Consider the following 17,580-nt stretch of genomic DNA (forward strand, 5'->3'; position numbering starts at 1 on the left):
TTCAATCCTCTTTCACTAGGAATCCTCCCAACCCCTGCCAAATAATGGGGCAGAATGGAGGCAGTGGCAAAAGATTACTGTTTCCCTTTCTGTTAAAAAAATCTCTTCATGAAAAGATGGGATGTGGGCAAAGGAGAAAGGGGATAGACTTCGTATGTTAAACATTCACCAAGTACCATTTGAAAATCTGTTGATTTAAAATGAATTAGTTGTCACTAATTTCTGAAGCGTAAGAATGCTTCGGTGTTTATGTAAACTTTAGGGAAGTTTAACTGACTATTGATGTCATAGCTAAAGGCAGAGGCATATATTGTCACTATATGAATTAGATTATTTCATATTTGCAACTAGATTATAGCTGGGAATAGGAATATCACCTTTCTATCTCAGAGGGTTATTGTAAAAATTAAGTTACAGGTGAACATACAAAGCACAGTATCTGGTATATGGCAAATGCTTAATAAATTGTTAAAAGAAATAAAATAATGTTTGCTACAATAATTAAAACAAAATAAACTTTAGCCAATCTTCTTCCTATTACTATGACATACACATGCACACGTATAATCTATTTATTTAAATGTTATGGCTATCCCTAGAGCATTGGGAATGTTAATAAGTAAGACTTCTGAAAGCAAAAAAATAAAATACTTGAAGGTATTAAACAAAAACTTCAAAATAGTTTTATTTGAAACCAACTAATCTAAAGCAAACATGCTAAAAATTTCTATTTCTTGAAATTAAGGGAAAAATTAATTTTACTATTCTCAACTGAGAAAAAGTGAACTCCGAGTTCTTATTGTAAAATCAATATATGTTTTTAGTTATTTTCTTTTTTTCTTCTGCGGGAAGGGGTGCCAGGGTGTCTTTAGTTATTTTCTGTCCGAACTAATTTCCTTGTATATTTTAAATAAAGTTTTATTGAAGTATGACACATATATAGAAAAGTATATAAATCGTTAAGTGTACAGCTTGACAGACTTAGACCAAGTGAATGCACACTTCTTACCAGAACCCAAATCAAGAAATAGAATATAACCAGCAGTTATCTCCTTCTCAAGACTCTCCCAACTACTATGCATTTCACCTTTCACAAATAACCAGTATCTGTATTTCTATCACTATAAATTAGTCTTAACTGCTTTTGAACATTATATTAATGGTAACATATAATATGCATTCCATGAGTTAAGTTTCATTTACTTTTGAACTTTATTTTTGAATAATACAGTATGTATTCTTGTTTCTGGCTTCTTTCACTCAACATTATGTTTGTGAGTACCAACAGTTTAATCTCACTGCCATACGGTATTCCATTATACAAATATACCATAATTTATTTATTCATTCTACTGCTGATGGACATTCAGGTTTCTTTCAGTTTGGGGATATTTCAAATAGGGCTGATATAAATGTTCTTTTGTCTTTTGGCACAGATATATCTATATATATCTGTGGGGTATATATCTTGGAGTGGTACTGCTAAGTCATGAGAAATGCTTATGTTCAGGTTTGATAGGTACTGCCAAATAATTTCAAGAGCTGTTAGGTTAACTCAAACTCCTACCAGTAATGTATGAAAGTTCCAATTGCTTTATATCCTTGTTAAGATGTTTTTCATTTTAGCTCTTCTAGTGGGTATATACCTCACTATGATTGCAATTTGCATTTCCCTGATGATTAGTGAAGTTGGTCACCTTTTCGTATGTTTATTGGTCATTTGGAAATCCTCTCTTGTGAGGTGCTTGCTTAAATTATGTGCTCATTTTTCCACAGAGTTGACCATCTCTTTCTTACTGATTTGTAGATGCTTTTTAGAAATTGTAGATCCAAGCTGCAAATATCTTTTTCCACTCTGTGGTTGATTTTTTTTTCTTTGAATAGTGAGTGGTTTTCGAAATTTATCTAAAACTTTTTTTGTATTTATTGAGATGACCATATTTTTTTCTTTATTAGTTCAATGTGGTGAATTACATCAACTGATTTTTGAATGATTTTTTTTAAAAAACTGATTTTTTCCATAAACCAACTTTGCATTTGTGGATTAAAAACCAACTTTATCATGAAGTCTTTTTTTTTTTCATCTGTCATTAGCACAGATTCAATGTACTAATATTTTGGTTAAGGCTTTTACATCTAAGCTTATGATACAGCCTGAACTAAAATTTTCCTTTATCCTTTTCATGATTGACTTCAAGGTTTCACTATCTTCATTCGTCAATTCGTCAATTTGGGAAAAAAAAGTACTGAAGTATTTACTCTTTACCATTCTCTGGCAGAGTCTCTAAAAGACTGGTGTTGTTTCTTCCTTAAACACTGGGAAATATTCAATGGCAAAACCATCTGGGCCTGAAGATGTCTTTGTGAGAAGCTTTTTCAATTACAGATTCTATTTTAATAGATATAACTCTTTAGATTTTCTATCTTTCCTTGACTTAGTTTAACTTAGTTGTGTTTCTGTGGGAATTTTCCCAGTTAATCTAAAATGTCAAATTTATTAGCATCAAGGTGTCCATAATAGCCTTTTATTTTCCTTTTAATGTATGCAGTATCTGCGGTGTATGTTTTTCTTCTTGTGAATGATTTGGTTTTTTAAAAATTCTCTTTATTGATCACTCTTGCTAAGAGTTTATGCACTGTCTTTTCAAAGAACTAAAATTTAGCTTTGTAGCTTTTTATCTTTTGTATAAATGTTTTTCATTTCATTTATTTCTCTTTATTATCTTCTTTCTATTGCCTTTGGGTTTAATTTGCTGGGTTTTCTTTTCCTACCTTCAAGAGATGGAAGTTTACATAATTTCTATCCTTGTATCCTTCCTAATGTGTATTATAATGTATTGTACATTAATATATTATTAATGTATATTAATATATACTTAAAGCTATAAATATTCCTCTAATCACAAATTTAGCTATACCCATACTTTTGTTGTGTCATACTTTCCTCATCATTTTGTTCAAAATATTTTTCCATTTTCATTTGAGGACTGTCTAGTTATCTTTATGTTGATTTATAGCTTAATTTTATTCTGGTCAAAGAATATACTCTCAATATATTCAATCCTCTGAAATTTGTAGGGACTTGCTTAATGGCCCAACATATGATCAATTTTGTCAAATGCTCCATGTGCAGTTGAAAAGACTGTGTATTCAGGCAGTTGTAAGATGCAGGGTTCAATACACATCAAGTAGATAAGATTTTTAAGTGTGTTTTTTTTAAATCAGTTGCATCCTTACTGAATTTTTGTCTTCCAGGTATTGAAGCTATAATAATAGACTCCTCTAAAGTTAGAATTTTTATAGCTCCCTAATGGCTTGACCATTTCATCATTATGAAACACCTTTACCTGAAGTAATGTTTGTTGTCCTAACGTACATTTTAATATTATTACAGCTACACCACTTTTCTATTGGTTAGTCTCTGCATGCTATATCTATCTATTCTTTTGCTTTCAACCTTCTGTATTTTTTTAAACATATTTAAGTATGTTTCTTGTAAATAGCATATCATAGAGATTTTTCAGTTGGTTTTATCCTAGTCTTTTAAAAAAATTATTTATTTATTTATTTATTCTGGCTGTGCCAGGTCTTAGTTGCAGCACATGGGATCTTCGTTGTGGAACACGGGATCTTTAGTTGCACCATGTGGACTTCTTAGTTGCGGCATATGGACTCTTAGTTGCGACATGAGGGCTTCTCAATTGCAGCATGTGGGCTTCTTAGTTGCGGCATGAGGACTCTTAGTTGTGGCATGTGGGCTTCTTAGTTGCGGCATGAAGGCTTCTTAGTTGTGGCATGAGGACTTCTTAGTTGTGGCATGCATGTGGGATCTAGTTCCCTGACCAGGGATCGAACCCAGGCCCCCTGCATTGGGAGCACGGAGTGTTACCCACTGGACATCCAGGGAAGTCCCTATCCTAGTCTTTTTGTTTTTAATATATATATTTTTTGGCTGCATCAGGTCATTGAGGCATGGGGGATCTTTCATTGCAGCATGCGATCTCTTCATTGCGGAGCTTGGGCTACTCTCTAGTTGTGGTGTGTGGGTTTTCTCTCTCTAGTTGTGAAGTGTGGGCTTAGTTGCCCCGCAGCATGTGGGAGCTTAGTTCCCTGACCAGGGATCGAACCCATGTCCCCTGCATTAGAAGGTGGATTCTTTACCACTGGACCACCAGGGAAGTCCCTATCCTAGTCTTTTAATTGGAAGTATTTGGTCTATTAACATTTAATGTAATCACCAATATGTTTGGACTTATATCTATCAATCCACTATTTATTTTCTTTGACCTGACTTATGATTCTGTTTCTCTCATTTCTCATCTTCTCTTAGATTAATCAAGTATTTTTTGTTTTTCCATTTTCCCACCTTTATTAGCTTTTTAGCTATATATTTATCCGCTATTCTTTTAGTGGCTACTTTAAAGACTACAACAAATACTCATAACATATTTAAGTCAAATATATTTATTTATTTTTGGCTGCGTTGGGTCTTCGTTGCTGTGCGTGGGCTTTCTCTAGTTGCGATGAGCGGGGGCTACTCTTTCCTTGCGGTGTGCAGGCTTCTCATTGCAGTGGCTTCTCTTGTTGAGGAGCATGGGCTCTAGGCACACAGGCTTCAGTAGTTGTGGCTAGTGGGCTCTAGAGCACAGGCTCAGTAGTTGTGACGCATGGGCTTAGTTGCTCCGCGGCATGTGGGGTCTTCCCAGACCAGGGCTTGAACCTGTGTCCCCTGCATTGGCAGGCAGATTCTTAACCACTGCGCCACCACTTCTCAGATAATCCAGGGACCTTGGAATAGATTAACTTCATTTACCCAACCACCTTCGTGGTGTTGTCACATAATTTAATTCTCTTTATATTTTAAACCACAAGATATTATTATTGTTTTTAGTCAACATTCATTTATATTTACACATATTATTTACTCTTTCCATAGCTCTTCACTCCTTCCTGTACTTCTGTTTCCATCTGAGATCATTTTCCTCCTGCCTGGAGAATCTTCAGTATTTCTTTTATTGCAGGTCTGCTGATGACAAATTCTGAGTTTTTGTCTGGAGTGTTTTCACGTCATTTTCACTTTGGAAGGCTACTGTCACCAAGTACAGAATTCTGAGTTAGCTTTATTTTCTTATAACACTTAAAATATGCCAAGCCACTGTCTTTTTGGCTTCCATCATTTCTATCGATAAGTCAGTTGTCAGTCTTTTCACTGCTCCTTTAGCAGCAGTTATTTTCTTCCCTCCTCTGAATGCTTTTAAGAAATTTTCCTTTTCTTCCATTTGGAGGAATGTTCATCTGGTACAATTTTCTTTTCTTTTCTTTTTTTTAAAAATAAATTTATTTATTTTATTTATTTTTATTTTTTGGCTGTGTTGGGTCTTCATTGCTGCATGCGGGCTTTCTCTAGTTGCGGTGAGTGGGGGCTACTCTTCGTTGCGGTGTGCAGGTTTCTCATTTCAGTGGCTTCTCTTGTTGCGGAGCGTGGGCTCTAGGCACACGGGCTTCAGTAGTTGTGGCACGTGGGCTCAGTAGTTGTGGTTTGCAGGCTCTAGAGCACAGTCTCAGTAGTTGTGGCACACGGGCTTAGTTGCTTTGTGGCATGTGGGATCTTCCCGGACCAGGGCTCGAACCCATGTCCCCTGCATTGGCAGGCGGATTCTTAACCACTGCGCCACCAGGGAAGCCCCTGTACAATTTTCTTTGTATTTATCCCACTTTAGGTTGAAAGTGGTTGATGTGTTGACCATTAGCTCTTAAAATGCTGCTTCTCCCTTGTTCTCTTTTCTTCCTGGACTCCAACTGCACACATTTAAGAAACTTCCATTCTTTCCCATATGTCTCTATGTTTATTTCTGTATTTCCCCATTCTTTTTACTCTCCATGCTTGGATGTCTCTACTTATCTATTTTTCAGCTCACCAATCTTCTCTTCTCCTATGGCCAATACACTGTTAAACCTATCTTTTGAGTTTACAGTTTCAATTGCATTTTTTATTTTTATAATTTCCATTTGGCTCTACGGGCTTAGTTGCTTTGTGGCATGTGGGATCTTCCCGGACCAGGGCTCGAACCCATGTCCCCTGCATTGGCAGGCGGATTCTTAACCACTGCGCCACCAGGGAAGCCCCTGTACAATTTTCTTTGTATTTATCCCACTTTAGGTTGAAAGTGGTTGATGTGTTGACCATTAGCTCTTAAAATGCTGCTTCTCCCTTGTTCTCTTTTCTTCCTGGACTCCAACTGCACACATTTAAGAAACTTCCATTCTTTCCCATATGTCTCTATGTTTATTTCTGTATTTCCCCATTCTTTTTACTCTCCATGCTTGGATGTCTCTACTTATCTATTTTTCAGCTCACCAATCTTCTCTTCTCCTATGGCCAATACACTGTTAAACCTATCTTTTGAGTTTACAGTTTCAATTGCATTTTTATTTTTATAATTTCCATTTGGCTCTTTTTTTTTTTTTTTTTTTGCGGTACACGGACCTCTCACTGTTGTGGCCTCTCCCGTTGCGAAGCACAGGCTCCGGACGCGCAGGCTCAGCGGCCATGGCTCATGGTCCCAGCCATTCCGCGGCATGTGGGATCTTCCCGGACCGGGGCACGAACCCATGTCCCCTGCATCGGCAGGCGGACTCTCAACCACTGCGCCACCAGGGAAGCCCGGCTCTTTTTTATATATATATTTCAATTTTGTGATAAAAAAGACATTTTAAATCTTTTTATCCAGCATCTAAACATATTAATTAAAAATTTTTAAAATACATGTCTGAATTCAGTAATGGGTCATCTTATGAGTCTACAGATATTGTCTGTTTATTTCTTAGTCTCATTTCTTAATGTCTAATTTCATATATGAACAAATTGTAAAGGCTCTCAACAATGTTATCTCTCTTTAGAGAGAATTCATCCTATTCTCTGTAGGTGGGTAGCTAGAAAAAGGAAGAGATTATCTTAATCCAATCAAGGACTGCCTTGCAGTTTTTATAAAACTCAGTTAATCAATGCTATCAATGCATCAATATCATCCTCCTCCTATGGCCAATACACTGTTAAACCTATCTTTTGAGTTTACAGTTTCAATTGCATTTTTATTTTTATAATTTCCATTTGGCTCTTTTTTTTTTTTTTTGCGGTACACGGACCTCTCACTGTTGTGGCCTCTCCCGTTGCGAAGCACAGGCTCCGGACGCGCAGGCTCAGCGGCCATGGCTCATGGTCCCAGCCATTCCGCGGCATGTGGGATCTTCCCGGACCGGGGCACGAACCCATGTCCCCTGCATCGGCAGGCGGACTCTCAACCACTGCGCCACCAGGGAAGCCCGGCTCTTTTTTATATATATATTTCAATTTTGTGATAAAAAAGACATTTTAAATCTTTTTATCCAGCATCTAAACATATTAATTAAAAATTTTTAAAATACATGTCTGAATTCAGTAATGGGTCATCTTATGAGTCTACAGATATTGTCTGTTTATTTCTTAGTCTCATTTCTTAATGTCTAATTTCATATATGAACAAATTGTAAAGGCTCTCAACAATGTTATCTCTCTTTAGAGAGAATTCATCCTATTCTCTGTAGGTGGGTAGCTAGAAAAAGGAAGAGATTATCTTAATCCAATCAAGGACTGCCTTGCAGTTTTTATAAAACTCAGTTAATCAATGCTATCAATGCATCAATATCATCCTCCTTCCTGGGGTATAGCTCTTCACAGGTATCACTGAAGAGTCTAGAGTATTGACTAGGGTCCTTTTTCAAAGGTGGGTCATCCAAGTCCAATTTTTCTCTCTTTGACACTGTGAGACTGCAAAATACTCTAATCTAATTTTCTGTTTAGCTTCTTAGCCTCTTGCCCTGTGCAGCTTAAGAATTCAGAAAACGCCTTGAGGGAAAAACCTCTGAGTTTCAGGCTCACTTCTCTATATGTTTGGATCATGGACCCTCAAGTCCTGGTAATCCCAACCTCCAACTTTTTTCTCTATAACTCTATCAGATTTCTAAGAGCACTGCCGGCTTCTCTGACTGTTAAGTGTGGCCCTCTTCCCAGAATCTTGGTTTCCTGCCCTACAACAAAAATTGACAAACTCCCAGTAGGAGAGAAACATCTCACAGATATAGACTCACCAATCTGTAATTCTCTTCTCTGTAAGATCTAGGCCCCTAAATTCAATTTGCCTGGGCAGCTTTCTAATGCTAGGCAACAGACTTTTTTCAGCTGTTCTCAGCATGAATATTAGTCTGCCAGAAGCTATTTCGTCTTAGCTGGAAGCAGATACCCCGCCTTCGTTGTATTTTAAGCCCTGAGTCAAATTTCTCTTTGTACTTTGCCATGTTTGTCTACTAATTTGGAACAGATGCAAACTATATACATAGGCTGTAAACATGCACACACAATTTATTATAGCTCAGATTTGCATTGTTAAAATTATATGTGACTAATAAATAAGAAAATGTGATTATACACCAATAAAAGCCTGAAATATTTCCAAAATTGTTGCTTCATTGAAGCATAAAGGTAGCAGAGTACATGTTCAGTATCCTTTAGATCTGTGTATCCAAGCAGAAATATGTAAAAACACCAACTATGCTGGTGAATTTTACTGTTCATGTTAAAATCTTTAATTGTAGCCTACCACTTTCAAGACAATTTCTAGAAACACTTTTGAGTGTTTAAAGAAGTAGGAAACCTTTAAAAGAAGCGTTTTAATAAGTTGTCGGTTGTGCAATCAGTTTAGTAGTTCCCATGTAGTAAAGGTAAATATAGTTCCAGGAAAATCAATTCAGTTATATATACACATCCCTCTATATGTGTATGCTGGATTATGATATAAAACGTATTTCTTACTGTGATTTGTGGCCAAAAATTTGAAAACTGCTACTGTATAAAATCATCAAAGAGGCCTTGATTTCTTTCTACAAGGCACGAAAAACCAACAGACCTGTTATTTATTACTCATAGATGATAACTTCTTACCTTTTTAGAGCACTTGGCAGTGGTTTTCAGACAGCACCTCTTATGACAAGCATACTTGCATACTGAAAAATAGGTTAAGAATGTAGCATTTTCAGAAGTCTGTACATCAGTGACAAGAACTTAATAAGTTTACTGCTTCATTTTGAGCATAAATTTTTTCCTTTAAATCTGAGACTGCTATAGTATCACATACATATACTTTGTATGGTATTAGAATGAAAAATTGTCTTAATTCATTCAATTCAGAAAAATGAAGTTGAAAAACATACCTAAAATTTCTAACCACTGTCTATGAAAAAGTTTTTTATTCTTTCAAGATTGCCCACCCCTCCTCCCCTGTCCCCACCATATTCCAGCAGAATATATATCTCTGTGGTCTGATTCACAAACTAGTGCTCATGTTCCCCTCTTAAATTTGTTCTACGATCTGCTAAAATGAAAGAAATACCTATTAAGAATCATTCCAATGGGTAAGAAAAGCATTACTGCCAAAGACCTTTACTAAAATAAAAACAAATTTGGTAGCATACTAAGATATAAGAAAGGCCTTATTTACTATCCCAGAAGGTCCAGAATAGAGCTCTGAGGAACCAGAACATAAAGAATATTAGTAGTGATTGGGAAGATGAGATAAAGAAAAAGTTCAGAGCAGAAATAATTTCTCAGAGCAGGAGATAACAGGGTGGCTAGGCAGCAGTAGGTGCAAAGGGCACGCTGAGAGGAGGATACTGAGAAAATACTTGGCCTACGTCATTTTGGTACACCAGCTCTGGTTCCTGCACATCAACACCTGAATATCCTTCTTGAGCTTCTAAAGCATGACTTGAGGGGTTTTCAAAGCCAAGATCAAGGAGGGGAGACCATACCATTGTACTGGTGAAATCACCAGTATAAGCACAAAAAAAGTTAGTTAATGCTGTTACAAAATCAAACCAAACCCATCCAAGTCATTAAAAAAAAAAAAGCAGATTCTTTATATTTTCAGTTTCAGATCACAGAGAAAATCGTACCAAACCTACAGGGATGAGACTAACATTAAACAGTCAAGTACATGGCAAACTACTCCCAATTTCACTTTCACTGCAATTTTTTTAGACTACTGATAATAAAACAAAAAGAAAACCACTTTTGAACCATAGAACAAGTGAACATATCCAGCAATATCCAAGTTGTGATTTCACTATGGTGAACATGATTTGCATCCTTGTTGTCATACTGGACCCAACCCTTCCTAATATTTCTTTCATTCAGTTCTGGCCCACTAGTAAACAAAGCCTCACAAAATTATTAAAAGCACCAGAATAGATGTATGGAATGACAGGAGTAGAAGCTAAAGACCCTCTGTAAACCAGAACCAAGCTGATCCACAAAAAATCTCCACTCACATTCTAGGATTTAAAGGTTCTGATAAAGGAGTATAGTAGAAAAAAGTACCTTTCTGGTTATAATCTAAGAATTTGTTCATTAATTCATCCAACCAACTATAGGTCCATCTACCCAATAAATATTTACTAAAACTTATAATGTGCCAGAACTGTTCTGTATACTTCTAGGTATACAGAAGAGACAGATAAGCTTCCTGAACTTACAGAGAACACATTCTAGTGGGACAGACAAACAAGAAAACAAATGAATACTTAACATCATCTTGGGTGGTGATAAGTGCTATAAAGACTAGAAAAGCTGAGTAAAGGGATAGAGAATTGGGGGACGGGGTGGCATTTTAGATAGGAGGGTGGAGACATGAATCAACTGAAGTAGTAAGTCATACTAACATCTGAGAGAAGAGCATTTCAGATGGAGTGAGCTTTCAGTGACCAAAGAACACCAAAATATCTTATTTGCCAACAAAGAGCAGGTAAAGGGAACTATAGTGAGAGATGAAGTTAAAGAATTAGGGAGTGTGAATTATTCCTTAATGTTAAAGAAGATATAAGAAAACTCATGGAAACAGAAATATCAAGTGGTTAAAAAAATTCCTCAAAGAACTCTCATACTTACATTTGCAAACAGAGGCTCGGTCCATTATCCATATCAAAGAAGAACAGTACTCACAGTATGTAGGGATGCTATACTGGGTGGCTTTAAAGATGTGACCATTGTGCTCTTCTACCTGAAGGAAAAAATATAGCTATCTATGTTAAAGCCAACACAGTAAATGCTGCCCTAACATGTTGGGCAATGGGAAATCCTTCAATTCCCTGTTGTCTTCATTGGGTACTTATTCCAGGAGGAGAATTATGATCTGAGAAATAAAATAAAGGTAAAATATATGATCCCTGCTTTCAAAAAGTGAACAATCTACTGAGACAAAACCAACTTATATGAAAGTCAGAAAACAATGCTATAAACATATAAGAGCTGTCTTATGCAACTCTGAATCAGCATGTTAAATTAAAAGCAGCGGTTCTCAAATTTTTATTTTATTTTATTTATGGTACGTGGGCCTCTCACTGTTGTGGCCTCTCCCGTTGCGGAGCACAGGCTCTGGACGCGCAGGCTCAGCGGCCATGGCTCACGGGCACAGCCGCTCCACGGCACATGGGATCTTCCCGGACCGGGGCACGAACCGGTGTTCCCTGCATCGGCAGGCGGACTCTCAACCACTGCGCCACCAGGGAAGCCCCAACAACTGTATCTTTAAAACACACAAAAAAAGTACTGACAAGAGGGGTACTGTTTTACATTTTTGTAAACCTCTCTGATGTCTGGCTTAATAAAAGACAACTGGATTCTCATATCTACATCTGTATGCAATCTGGTGGCATGCAATCTGGTGGCAGTATGCAGTTAAGTTTGAAAAATATGAAGGAAATTCAGCTTCATACAGATATGAAATTCGAAAATGGAAAAATAATTTAATTGTCCTTTCAGAAAATGGCACAATATTAAAACTCTGCAAATGGTAACTTAAAGGTTAATTGAAATATGGAATCTAAAACCACACCAATCAACTCTTCATATTCTGTAACATTAAAATCCATTCTCTGGGCTTCACTAAAATTTACAACTTTTACTTCAAAGTACCATTAAGAAAATAAAAAGATAAACCACAGACCCAGAGAAAATATTTGCAAATCATATATCTGAAAAAGGACTTCTACCTAGAATACAGGAAGAACTGTATTAATAAGAAGACAACTCAATTTTTTAAATGGGCAAAATATTGAATAGAGAGTTCATCAAAGAAGTATAAATGGCCAAGAGGCACATGAAAAGATGCTCAAATCATTAGTTATCAGAGAAATGCAAATCAGAACCATGATGGGAAACCACTTCATACCCTCTAGAATAGCTATAACTATTAGACAAAACTAACTATTGGTGAGGATGTGGAGAGACTGGAACCCTCAGATATTTCAGGTGGGATTGTAAAATGGTATTGTTACCATTTGGTAACTATATGGTATATATAGTTCAAATACTGAATCATTATGTTGTACACTTGAAAGTAGTATAATGTTATATGTCAATTATATCTCAATTTTTAAAAATAAATAAATACACACATTTACACATACATACATACATGTAGGGGAGTATTAGCAGTCATTTTTGTCTTAATCAAATAACCAACTAACTAAATGAAAAAGATCTAACTCACAGTTCATCCATCCCACAGCTTTATAATATGACCTTGGCTCTGTGATGTCTCAAATATTTCCAGATATTGACATTTTATCACACAGATATCCTTCTATTTAATGAAACTGTAAATCACACACATGCACATTATTTTCCTCTACTGGAACTCTTAATATTAAGTTAGTTTCATTAAAAAATTACTTTATTCTAAATGGATCAAAAGGTACAAAATAGAATACAATGAAAACCTTTCTTTCACCTCTGAATTCTAACTGTTTAGTTCCTCTTATAGAAATAATCACTGATACCAGTTTCCTGTGTATACTTTCAGATATTTTGTGTGTGTGTGTGAGTACAGTTATAAACGTATTTTGGTTTTTTAAAAATATACGAATAGTAGTGTTCTATATAGTGTTTGGCTCTTTGCTCTTTTTAATTAATAAAACATCTTGGAGAATGGTTTCTCTTACTTTAGTGCCAATCAGTATTATATTATATAGATGTATCTAATTTATTTAACCATTTCCTTACTGATTTAGGTTGTTTTCAAAACGTTTATTTATTACAAATTCGTCTTCAATAAAGAGCCTGTACATGTCAGTGTGAACAAATTGATATATCCACTGGATAAATTCCTGTATGCGGAATTGCTGCGTCAAAGGTTTTTGGTTTTGTTTTTAATATTTTTAAGGCTTTTAATACACCATTATTAAAGTACCTTCTCCAAGAAGGTTATGCAAATAACCCCATTTGCAGTATTGAAAAATATCTATATATTTATTTATCTTTCCAAACTAGGTAACTAATTTAGCTTTGCTCATAGATGGACAAAGTAGAAAATCACTGTTGTTTCATTTTAATTTGAATACTATTAAGTATAAACATTTATTCATATATTTCTTAACATTTCTTTCTATGACCCACACTTATCACAGGCCCTGAAATATAATAGCAGTTGAATTAATGAATTTTCTTTTTTTTTAATGTCATATGCTTTACTCATTTTTATCTTGAGGTACTGTTCTTTCCCTCATCGATATGAAAGAGACTATTCTTATAAGACTTAAAACGTATAAAAGGCCTAAACACTACCTGTTAAATAACAGGTGCCTTCCTGTTACTCCTCCACCTTCCCTGCGCTTTACTTCATACACAATCTCAAAAATCCTCAGTGGTGGGTGACATTACACCTGTTTTATGTAATCCTATTTTACTCCTATTTTATATAACATATACTCCTATTAGATACATGAGGACATTGAGACTCAAAGATTAAGTTGTCTAAAGTTTCTCCATTGGTGAACAAAAGTAAGCCAGGCTAAGGGCTTAAATATCCTACTTTCAGGATTCCTTTTCCTTCCATGAAAAGGAAGAAACTCTTTAACAGGTAAGATCATGCTAAAATAGAGTCAGATCATGCTTCTAACACACACAGTGGAAAAGTGACAAGCAATGATCTAAAAATCCTTAGAATTTGGTTTACAAGTGATAGGGGATGATTTATAATCCTGATTTATTAATAAGGTTAACAATAAATATTCTAGAATTAGAATTTGCCATTGGCAGGGGAGAATCCAGGTTCTGTAGGCCCTAAAGCTTAACTTTTTCAGGGGAAAGGGAGGAAGACAGGACGAGCAGGGGAAACAACTTGGGAAGAAAGAGGAGAAGGTGGTGGCAGCAAATGCAACTGAAGCAGAGGGAACAGGGGGAGAGTGGGAAGAAATGAAGCTTAGAGAGGTCAAGGTCAAGATCATGTCAAGTCTCGTAGGCATGGTAAGAACTCTGAGTTTTACTCAGAGTAACACTGGAAGTCACTAGAGAGTTCTGAGTAGAGGAGGAACATGACCTGATTTTTGTTTTTAAATGTTCATTATGGCTATTATGTAGAAAACTGTAAGGGGAGAAGAATATAAGAAGGCAGATCAATTATGAGACAACACATAGTATTACTGGACTACTGTAACAGCAGTGGAGGTGGTGTGAAATGGTCAGATATTAGATGTACTTTGGAGGTAGACTGCTGGCCAGAGTTCTACCTACTTTTCCAGCCACCCCCACATAAACATGCAATACTTGAGCCTATTAAAGCTACTGGCTCAACATGCCAGGTTTTTCACTCATGTGTCTTTGGACATACTCTTTCCCTTTGGCTAGATACTGCCTGTCTAAACTACTACTCACTTGATAAGAACTAGCAAAAACATCTTTTCTTCTGTAAATTATTCCTTCATTTTCTCTTTCTGTATTTCCACAGCACTTTGTACTATTTCTACTATAATACTTATCACATCTGAAAGTGGTAATTTTTTAAATGCCTGCCTTCACTAGCAGCTTATGAGCTCCTCTAGGGCTTAACTCATCCTTGTAATTACAGAGATTATGGTAAAGTATGCAATAGAGACATATAATACAAAAGATAAAAACATGAACAATGGTAAAATATGCTCAAATGCCTTTGGGAATGTCTCTTGAATTAGGACTTACATTTGTAAAATCCTAAATAGTCCTCATATTCTTCAGAAGGGAGGGAGAGCTCCTTAAAAAACTCCTTCCCTACCCCTACTTCTGAAAAGAGATCATATTTGTACTTTTCATGAGTAAACATTTCAGTTTTCTACCATTTTAGGAAGCCACCATTAATAACAAGTCAAGCCAAAGAATTCAAGACACATTTGTCATTCTAAATTTTTGTAAAGATGTAAATGATTACCCCCTAGGCATCTGATAAACTTATTCTTTAAATATTTCCACAGAAATACTGTATGATATAACTCAGACTGGTGGTCTAAAAAATTACTTTTTAGTAACATAAAAATAATAGATTACAACTTACTAAATCAGTTTCTTTTTTCCTTCTTTTCTTTCTCTCTGTTTTTGGCACCTGGTTGGAGAGAAATACAGAAAATGTGATATAACAAAGACTAACATAATTTCTTACTTCTTTGCAAATGCTGAGATTTTTGCTCAACAGGTAATAAAATAAGCAGCTCTTTATTCAAGAGGAAATGTGCAGTGCTAGTAAGCATACGTGAGAAAAAAAATTTATGTTTAGTAAAACACAGTGCTCATAAAAGCAACAGAATGGAAGGATACTTTAGAAATTATCTTTTTAAACCTCAGTTCTGCCCAGAAGCCACACCATTATTAATTTAAATGATTATTTTATTTTAAACATTAATTACCTGATTATTAATTTTAAAGATTGCACTTTGCATATTTTGGCTCTAGAAAACTCTCCATCCTAGAGCTAAATATAAAAAGCTATTGGAGATTTGTTCAAGATGGTGGAGTAAAAGGATGGGCACTCACTCCCTCTTGCGAGAACACCAGAATAACAACTAACTGCTGAACAATCATCCACAGGAAGACACTGGAACTCACCAAAAAAGATACCCCACATCCAAAGACAAAGGAGAAGCCACAATCAGACGGTAGGAGGGGTGCAATCACAATAAAATCAAATCCCATAACTGCTGGGTGGATGACTCACAAACTGGAGAACACTTATACCACAGAAGTCCACCCACTGAAGTGAAGGTTCTGAGCCCCACGTCAGGCTTCCCAACCTGGAGGTCTGGCAACGGGAGGAGGAATTCCTAGAGAATCATACTTTGAAGGCTAGTGGGACTTGACTGCAGGACTTCGACAGGACTGGGGGAAACAGAGACTCCACTCTTGGAGGGCACACACAAAGCAGTGTGCGCATCGGGACCCAGGGGAAGGAGCAGTGACCCCAGGTGAGACTGAACCAGACCTACCAGCTAGTGTTGGAGGGTATCCTGCAGAGGCAGGGGTGGGGGCTGTGGTTCACCGTGGGGACAAGGACACTGGCAGCAGAAGTTCTGGGAAGTACTCCTTGGCGTGAGCCCTCCCAGAGTCTGTCATTAGCCCCAACAAAGAGCCCAGGTAGGCTCCAGTGTTGGGTTGCCTCAGGCCAAACAACCAACAGGGAGGGAACCCAGCCCCACCCATCAACAGCCAAGTGGATTAAAGTTTTACTGAGCTCTGCCCACAGAGCAAGTCACCTCTACTGAACACCAGTCCCTCCCATCAAGCCTCTTAGATAGCCTCATCCACCAGAGGGCAGACAGCAGAAGCAAGAAGAACTACAACCCTGCAGCCTGTGTGACAAAAACTACAATCACAGAAAGATAGACAAGATGAAAAGGCAAATGGCTATGTACCAGAGGAAGGAACAAGATAAAACCCCAGAAAAACAACTAAATGAAGTGGAGATAGGCAACCTTCCAGAAAAAGAATTCAGAATAATGATAGTGAAGATGACCTCTGGGACAACATGAAACGAAACTAACATTCACATTATAGAGGTCCCAGAAGGAGAAGAGAGAGAGAAAGGACCCGAGAAAATATTTGAAGAGATTATAGTGGAAAACTTCCCTAACATGGGAAAGGAAACAGCGACCCAAGTCTAGGAAGCGCAGAGAGTCCCATACAGGGTAAACCTAAGGAGGAACACTCGGAGACACATAGCAATCAATTTGAAAAAAGTTAAAGACAAAGAAAAATTATTGAAAGCAACAAGGGAAAAACAACAAATAATATACAAGAGAACTCCCATAAGGTTAACAGCTCATTTCTCAGCAGAAGCTCCACAAGCCAGAAGGGAGTGGCATGATATATATAAAGTGATGAAAGGGAAGAACCTACAAACAAGATTATTCTAACCAGCAAGGATCTCATTCAGATTTGATGGAGAAATCAAAAGCTCTACAAACAAGCAAAAGCTAAGAGAATTCAGCACCACCAAACCAGCTCTACAAGTGATAAAGAACTTCTCTAAGAGGGAAACACAAGAGAAGAAAAGGACCTACAAAAACAAACACATAACAATTAAGAAAATCGTAATAGGAACATACATATCAATAATTACTTTAAAAGTGAATTGATTAAATGCTCCCACCAAAAGACACAGGCTTGCTGAATGGATACAAAAACAGGACCCATATGTATGCTGTCTACAAGAGACCCACTTCAAACCTAGGGACACATACAGACTG

General features: G+C 36.6%; 1 protein-coding gene across 8 annotated transcripts in view; it reads right to left on the reverse strand.

The window, feature by feature from the left end:
- Window positions 1–17,580, reverse strand: part of MYO9A (myosin IXA) — a 283,494-nt gene that overhangs the window by 33,649 nt on the left and 232,265 nt on the right. For all 8 annotated transcript variants that reach the window (XM_028495017.1, XM_055088082.1, XM_024128692.3 and 5 more), the window contains 3 exons: window positions 15,396–15,443; window positions 10,979–11,090; window positions 8,978–9,039 (listed from right to left, as the gene is read on the reverse strand). In XM_028495017.1, the coding sequence (XP_028350818.1) occupies window positions 8,978–9,039; window positions 10,979–11,090; window positions 15,396–15,443 (222 nt within the window). The remainder of the gene's footprint in view (window positions 1–8,977; window positions 9,040–10,978; window positions 11,091–15,395; window positions 15,444–17,580) is intronic.

This window comes from Physeter macrocephalus, chromosome 11 (assembly GCF_002837175.3).
Source record: "Physeter macrocephalus isolate SW-GA chromosome 11, ASM283717v5, whole genome shotgun sequence".
Lineage (NCBI taxonomy): Eukaryota > Metazoa > Chordata > Mammalia > Artiodactyla > Physeteridae > Physeter > Physeter macrocephalus.